General features: G+C 38.9%; 1 protein-coding gene across 1 annotated transcript in view; it reads right to left on the minus strand.

Annotated features, from left to right (window-relative positions):
• Positions 1–6981, minus strand: part of PKP2 (plakophilin 2) — a 31255-nt gene extending 24274 nt beyond the window's left edge. Inside the window, exons 1-2 of the mRNA XM_009081255.1 lie at positions 6874–6981; positions 3728–4422 (exon numbers count right to left, since the gene is read on the minus strand). Coding sequence (XP_009079503.1) covers positions 3728–4422; positions 6874–6942 — 764 coding nt within the window. The 5' untranslated portion in view covers positions 6943–6981. The remainder of the gene's footprint in view (positions 1–3727; positions 4423–6873) is intronic.
• Between the last annotated feature and the right edge of the window lie 1059 nt (positions 6982–8040).

The following is an 8040-nucleotide window of genomic DNA, read 5'->3' on the forward strand; positions in this document are numbered from 1 at the left end:
ATGAGCTCCAAGACAAAAATCAGATTTTGTTAGAATTTTTTCATGTCAACCACACTGTAGATCAACATCTGCTGCTTGGTTTTGCCAAGGCAAAAGACAATTAGTATGGCTGGAAGGACAGCAAAGAAATGCAGAATTTTGATGCACCTGTTGCAAATGCAATTATACTCCAACACCCTGAGGTTTCCACCTGCCTTTATATTTCCCTTTGGTATAAATCATGTTGTTTCTTGTCTTGTCCTCTCCTCTGAGTTAGTGTTTTGAGCATATATGCCAACAGGTGCTGAGGATGCTTGTGCAAGAGAAAGATGAAATAAAGGGGACAGTGTGATCAGGATGTCAATGGAGAAGTTAAATCAACTTAGAAATTAGACAGAACTTTGGTTAGTAACTCTAGCATCCTGTGCTCTGGTCTAGCAATGCTTAGAGCTTTCAGATTTTCAGAGTTTACTTCAGGCCAGATTTAAATCAAAGTAGCTATGAAGTTACTCAAAGTTACAAGTCAGATGTAGAGATCAGAAACTTAAAGATCTCAAATAATGAATGATGAAAAAAGCCAGGTCATATTTCTTCTTCGTACTCTCCGTAGTGAAACAGAAAAACAGGTTTTTCACCCTTGGGTTTTAGCCATGTTTCTTAAATCAACAGAAGTGTTCTGACCATGTTATACATGTGCACGTCTACCTGACAGTTAGTCACTGCAATAATTTTGGAGTCCTTTGACCAAATTCAGTCACCTTCTGTAAGCAGCAGACATGTCTTAAATTGTGAGTCATTTCGCCAACCAACAGCTGAGGACTATAACCATGTGCTCTCCAAGGTGAAGATTGCTGCATAAACTGATCCCCCATGGGACACCAGGGAATCTACTTGAGAATTCAACCTCAGGAGGGTGTCCCAAGTGGTAAAGGTCCATCAGCAGTCACTGCCAGGCTGAGATGAACACGTGTAATGACACCAAACAAACGGTCAGTCAAGCAATGGTTGTTAAACAGAACAATGGTTTGAATAATTCTGACTGCACCTTAATTGCCAGAATATAACATTTTTGATTGAGATATATATATATACATAATCATTTTGTGACAGCTCTCAGCACATTTAGAGGTCAGATTTGTTAAGCAGCTCTTTCTCAGACAGCTTCAGGTTGAATCTATCCTTCCTTTGCACTTCATCATGAGGATGCTTTTAATGGATTCACTTTACCAGAAGATAGAGATAACATCCCTACACACTGATTTTTCTACTTTGCTTTCTTCACAGCAGAAGATAGAGATAACATCCCTATACGCTGATTTTTCTACTTTGCTTTCTTCACATGAGTTCATGTGATCAATTCAGTCCAAGTCTCTCTGTAGAGCTTAAGAAGAAACTATTGTACTACTGGTGGAATAACAAAGTTGAATGACTTGCCAGTAGTGTATATTGCAAAGCAAAATGTTGCCTAGTGTGTTTTAATATTTAATTTTACACTAAACTGAGCAGTAGCTAGATGCAGATGAACCAGAATGTCCTACAAACAAAATAGGACTTGTCCTTCCATCCAGTGGTGAGACTCACACGAGGACTTATTAAATGTGCAATTCAGGTAGCAAAAAAAGTAACAATGTATGTGGTTATCAAACATGTCATTACATAAGTATGTGTAACTAATACTGATGTCGGTCAGTGAAAATGGCTACAGTTTCTTCCTTATTATTTAAAAATGGTGCAAAAATGGTGGAAGTGCTGCAAATCTCTTCCAGAATTTTGTTATATGCTGCTTTCCACCAGCCTCTTTACTAATATAAGCTATTATATTTTACAGAGACTTTTTTAAACTTTGGGTAAAGAGCCCCTCACTAGCCTGAAAAACTAGCTATGAAACTGAAGTAGAATTTAGGATATTTGAAATCTAAGTAAGATATGTAGAAGTAAATTAAACAGAAATACTAAGATAAACAAAATCTGCAAATATCTGCAAAGAAAACTTTAGAAGCTTTCACAGCACTTCTAATTGCTTTGCTCCATAATTTCCAGCAAAAGCTGAACCTAAGAACTGGTACTTAAGGAATTATGCTGTCAAAAAGATTTCCAGCAGGTCACAAATCTTCCATCTGAGTTCAGCATGGTCTCGATCAAGCCACTGGCACAATGAATGAAGACAGATTTTTACATCTGCAGGTGTGAAAAATACTTTGGTTGATGTCTGTACAGGCAGGCAGACAGACAGACTCTAGTGTCTGCACCTGCAAAAGAAAACCCTAAATTGCTCTTACATGAAATTAAAGATAGAAATTGCTGGTCATGTCTCAGAAATGCATTCAAGAATGTGCCAAAAATAAAGTAAATTATTAAGTCAGTAGGATACATGCTGTTTGTAAATTGTCTTACTGAGAAACAAAGTCCTCCTGGGTACCTATTTTCAACATTGCTACTCCCAAATCTTTAGCTGTTGTGAGCTCTCAGCTGTTTTTCTGGCCTTACTTGCCATAAAGACTAAATACTTGAGAGTCATATCATTAATACAAGATCTGTTAATTCCTGCATCACCCAGAGGTAAAAATTTTGATCCAGACTGAAAGTGTACACAATACCATATTTGCTTGTAAATCTAATCATAACACACAACATGCAGGTGACAACAGAAAATACTTGATCTGTACACAGCCGCAATATCAGGTGATGCCTCATCTCACTCAGTAACACATTTAGAAAAAGAAGAAAGCTGGACTTCAGAAAAATAAACTTAAGAGCTAGAGTCATGGGAAAAAGAGCCATTTCTTAGTAACACTCTTGTAAATTACACTATGATTAACTTTAATAAGAAATTCAGGGATCATACTTGGATTGTGAAACAACAGAAACCACAGAAAACAGTGCAAGCAACCATCTCCTGTATACCAAGTGGTTTGTTCTGCCCATTGAACCTTAATGGATTTGGAAACATTCAGAATTATTCTAAAATGAAAAAAAGAAAAAAAAAAATTTCCCTTTTGAAAATGGAACTGATTTTAGACATTCTGAAATCCTCTCTGGAAGGGAATTAATATTTTAAACCATTTTCCTGAAGTCTAGGACTTTCTGACATGGAGCTAAGAGCATTTCAAATTAAAATAGTGCCCTCAGAGCACGTAGGATCTCGTGGTAGTGAGAATGTCTGGGGTCTCAAGATTCAGAGCAGTTCATATTTGTTCTAGGAATGGATGGTGGTACAGAGGTAAGTGAAATTTCTGCCTGTGTTTTAACTGAAGTTTGCAAAATTTAAAATGTGTCCTTGAAACCATGAAGGACTTTTAACTGGAAATTGTCAATATGCCAAAAGCTACTTCACTGGTAGATTTCTGACTTACTCTCATGGGAACCAGTGCTGATACCATCCAGTCTCTTGGGAGCACAAAATTCGCCAATACAATTTTGTGTATTGTGACTTAGGTTGCAAATTACTCAGTGACTACTTTGTGTCTCCTTATAAAATTGATTCATTCTTGACAAAAGGGGGTCCTGAAACTGAGCAGGAGGCATGGGCCCTGCAGTATGCACATACACAGACATTTTTTTCTCCTTTTCCTCTGTTGCACTGGAAGTGGACTTTTAAAAGCAAATCTACTTTCTGCATCTTCTGCATTGGTATTTCATACACTGTGCTGGTTGCTGAACCACAAGCTGTCAGTTTACCTTCTCTTTCTAAACAAACATGTTCCTTTCAACTGCGACACCTCAGAACCAAAGCAGGACCAGCACTTACCCTAGCTGAGATCCGTTGATGGGGACTTGCTCACTCTGCAGGAAGACATTTCTCCCTGCTGCAGCCACAGCAGCTGTCAATGGTATCCTCTTCCCATCTGTTTCTGCAGTGACACTGGTTACTGAAGCTGGCTGGGAAACTTCCCTCCTGCTCTGTGTGTTTCTGAAAGTAGTTTGGTAGAAACTGGACCTTACAGATTGCCTGTTCTGAGACCCCACGTAGGAAGCCGTTGGTGATCTCACTTGTCCCATCGCATTGCCCGAGGTCAGGTAGTTTTCCTTCTCCAGAAGGTTGGTCATACTGCGACTGTTGCCTGCTTGATTGTACAGAGGTGCAGTGGGGCTGGGGTAGACCCCGTCAAGGACAGCATCATTAACAGCTCCCATGCGGGAGTGTCTCTTGAAAGAGCGTCCCCTGTTCACTGAATCATGGAGGGTGTAACCAACAATCTCAGACCGAGCGTATCTTGGTGGGACAGTCCCGTTTGATCTCCTGCTATCACCATGCCTCATGGAGAACCCAGTTGAAATCCCTCCATCATAGTGAAAATCATTGGACACATATGCCAATCTTTCTGGACTTCGTTGGGGTGAAACCTCTAGTCTCTTCAGGGGCTGCCTTTGAGCTCTCTCTTCCATTGTCCTGTAAGCAATCCTTGTCCCCCAGCCATTTGTATAGGAGGATGGTGAGGCAACCTGCTCCAGGGTGCATAAAAGAACATGAACCACAGTAAGATCACAGCACTTAGGATAAATAACAAAGAAACCATACTAAAACAGTAAAGACAAAAATTCTAGTGTCTGCTCTGAGAATCAGAAAAATGTGAACATCACCAAGTATATTAAATAGGATTCTGCAACACTTCTTTGTACCTGCCTCATGAAGGCAGGACAAAGTACAGTCTACACATTAGGATGCAAAGACTAAGCATCTAGTCTTCTATCATGAACTCAAAATAGTTGCTTAAGTCAGTTATGCCTGGTAGTGAACAGTTTGATTATTAATGAAGATCTTTTCAGTTTGAAACTCCTTGGGGATTAACACCAACATCTGCTAGTAAAATTAAATTCAAGGCTGTTCAACAGATGGAAGACAATTAATTGCTCAGACATGAAAATATTATACTAAAGTGCCTGCATGTTGCTATTCACCTTATTAATATAAGGTTATTTGTCCTCCTGTTCACTCTGTAGTAAGATCTAGTAGAAAGAAATAGTCCCTTCCCTGTTTGCCTAACCTCTTAAAAATGAAGGATATTGTATAACATTCCAAGATAACCAAAATGACCGTTTCACCATCTCAATGACTTCCCTAATATTACAGTTGCAATTTTAGATTTTTTTTCTGTCCCTAGTGGGTGTAGACTGTAATGGATCATCATCTTAGTTTATAATTGCTGCTTTTCTAAACTTGACAAATCCACTGCCTTCAACCTTTCTTTGTAGGATGTATCTTCAAGATTCTTACTGTTTAGGTGGCATTTGAGGCCACTCCAATTTTTCTACCTTTTTCTTGTGCTCTGTATTGGACACCATACTCTATTCAAAACCTTCCAGAAATAAACAAACTTGGGACACTATCTGGTCTTGAAATAGAGGAGTCATGGACTAATTTTTTAAAAAATCAGTAAGCACAGGGGCATACAGCCATATATCAAAGTCCCATATATTCCATTTCCATGTTGTGTTAAAGTTTTGCAGTATTAAAGGCATTTTTTAAGGTAAGCTGAGAAGTTTACATGAGCTATTAATTGAAGGAACAGTACTTAGCAGATAGTTGCCAGGCTGAAATCTCTTAATTTCACTGCTGAGGAGATCCTGAGGGTGACAATTGACTCACAAAAGGAGCAAAGGTTACAGAAACTAGTAGGCTTAGGCAAGGATCATTGGATATATCTGTTTATTCTACAGACATTATAAGGATATCTTTATCTTGTGTTTGGGGAAAAGGAAATTAATGCTTTTCTGAAATACTAGACCTTGTGGCTTTTTCCAGCCTTCACACAGGACAAGTAGTCTCCCTTCCTCCCCATCCTCCACCTGAAAATTGTATTATTTTCTTGTGATTCCTATGTCTCCTCCAGTTTTCCTCTTGTTGTACTCTTCTAGAAGGAACTGATTCACATCAAATATTATGGACTGGAGCACAGGTGAGAACAGAGGATAGGAGGACAGAGAAGGAAATATGTTTAAATAAATGGTTCTAACTTTCTCCATACAGAACCAGAGCTGCTTCATTAACTGTCCAGAATCTGGGCTATTTCCTTTAATGACAATAATCCATTCTTGTTTAATCTAAAATTAAGGTAGAACTGCCCCTACATATGCAGTTATTTATTAAATAAATATTTCTGTTCTCAAGCTGAATTGCTTTCAGTTTAGTAATGCTCATGCAGTAGCTTTGCTATTGAGCTGTGTTGATTCCTCAGTGACATGCTTGCTCCCTCAAATAGGTTCATACCAGTTATGAGCTGTGTCACAAACCCTGCAGAAAACCAATTATTTATCTCAGCATACAGGCCATGAACCCAAGGAAAACTGGTCAAAATAACTGGTCAAAACAACTTCTGATTAGTTGGTTTAGAAACACCATTGTATTTCAAAGACTGTATTGCTGAAATTCCTGTAATGCTAAACAGGTTACAACAGGAGTATTTTTGGATCAAAAGGAACACTGCCTGTCTTTGTGAAACTAAAGCAACCTGCTTTCCTGTGGTTCTGGATGCTTAATTCTGTTTGGCTGGGCAGCACGTCCTCTGGCTTCTTTGAGTTCCTGATGTGCTGATTGACCTGCTGCCTGGTGGGATGGATGAGGGCCTGACTTGTCACAGCCTTTGCCTTAGTGGAGTGTTAATATGATTTTTCATTTTCTACCCTGATGCCAATTCTCACAAATCCAACAGGACTGCAAACAACCTCTCAGTACAGTTGAATTTGGGCACTCGGCTCTGAAGTCACTGGAAGCAGGGGAAAACTTTCAGAGATTTTAGTTATAAACACCTCATTTTCTAGAAATCTGACTTAAAAAGCAAACAAGTAATCATACAAACCTTGAAACATCATCTAAATGCTATTATTTCTAGTAACAAAGTTAATAAACTATGCATGTGATATTTTATTTTTGCTTCATGGTCCTTTTTTCCTCACCTGGTTTGACTGGTAAGATGAGAAACTATATGGACTTCTTGGTGCAAAATAATTTTCAGTAATCCCCATGTTATAAACATGCTCTGGTACACTGGATGCACGGTGCAAGCTGCCTGTAACCAAACACTAATATTAGTAAGATTTTAACAAAACATTGTATTGTTGTAAAGGACAATATACAGTACAAGCAAAATGTCTCAGTCTGCACTGCCATTAATAGATACAAGCTGAAATTGAAACAGAGGAATGATGGAAAGATTTGGTCTATCACATTCAAAACATGTCTAAGCAGAGTTGTCTGAGAATACAAGCTATTTTTTTCAGTACCCTACATATTTGTTAGGAACTGCAATGATAGGACAATGGGTTATGGGTTCAGACTGAAGGAGGGAAAGTCTAGGTTGGATGTGAGAAAGAAGTTTTTTACTCTAAGGGTGGTGAGACACTGGCACAGGTTGCCCAGGGAGGCTGTGGCTGCCCCAACCCTGGCAGTGTTTCATTCCAGGTTGGATGAAGCCTTGAGCAACCTGACCTAGTGAGGAGATATCCCTGCCCAGGGCAGGGGGTTGGGACTAGATGATCTGTAAGGTCCATTCCAACCCCTAAGTTCTATGCTTCTATGATATATTACTGAAGTATTTTTAACTTTTAGAAGTCTAGTTGCTCATGCAGCTAGTTAATGAAAATTGTTTAAGCAAGCTGACATTTTAAATATGCCAGTCAATGAGAGCTGATTAAGTGCCAAGCATTGCTATCGCTGAACAGCTGCTAAGAACACTTATTTTGCATTGGATTCACTTTGAATATATATTCAAATATATACATGCATGGTTTACATTGGAGGCTGACTATAACCTGCAAAGTGCACAAGAAATTAAAATACTGCAGCTGTTCATGGAGCTGAGAAACAAGGGTTGATGTGTATAACTCTGTTACCGTGCACCCTAAAGATGCCATTTTCACAAGGTACCATTGTAAACAAATAGCTAACACTGAGTATTGACTGTTTATTTCACAGTTGTCTACTCAACTGCTGATATTTCTTGCCCCTTAGGTGCTAGTTTAATGACAATATATTGGAGCAAATAATGCCTGACTAATCTTCTCAGTGCTTCAGCCAAAGAGAACTAAGAGCCCACAAACAAATTCTATGGCTTATGGAGGCAC

This window comes from Acanthisitta chloris, unplaced genomic scaffold, assembly GCF_000695815.1.
Source record: "Acanthisitta chloris isolate BGI_N310 unplaced genomic scaffold, ASM69581v1 scaffold22828, whole genome shotgun sequence".
NCBI lineage: Eukaryota > Metazoa > Chordata > Aves > Passeriformes > Acanthisittidae > Acanthisitta > Acanthisitta chloris.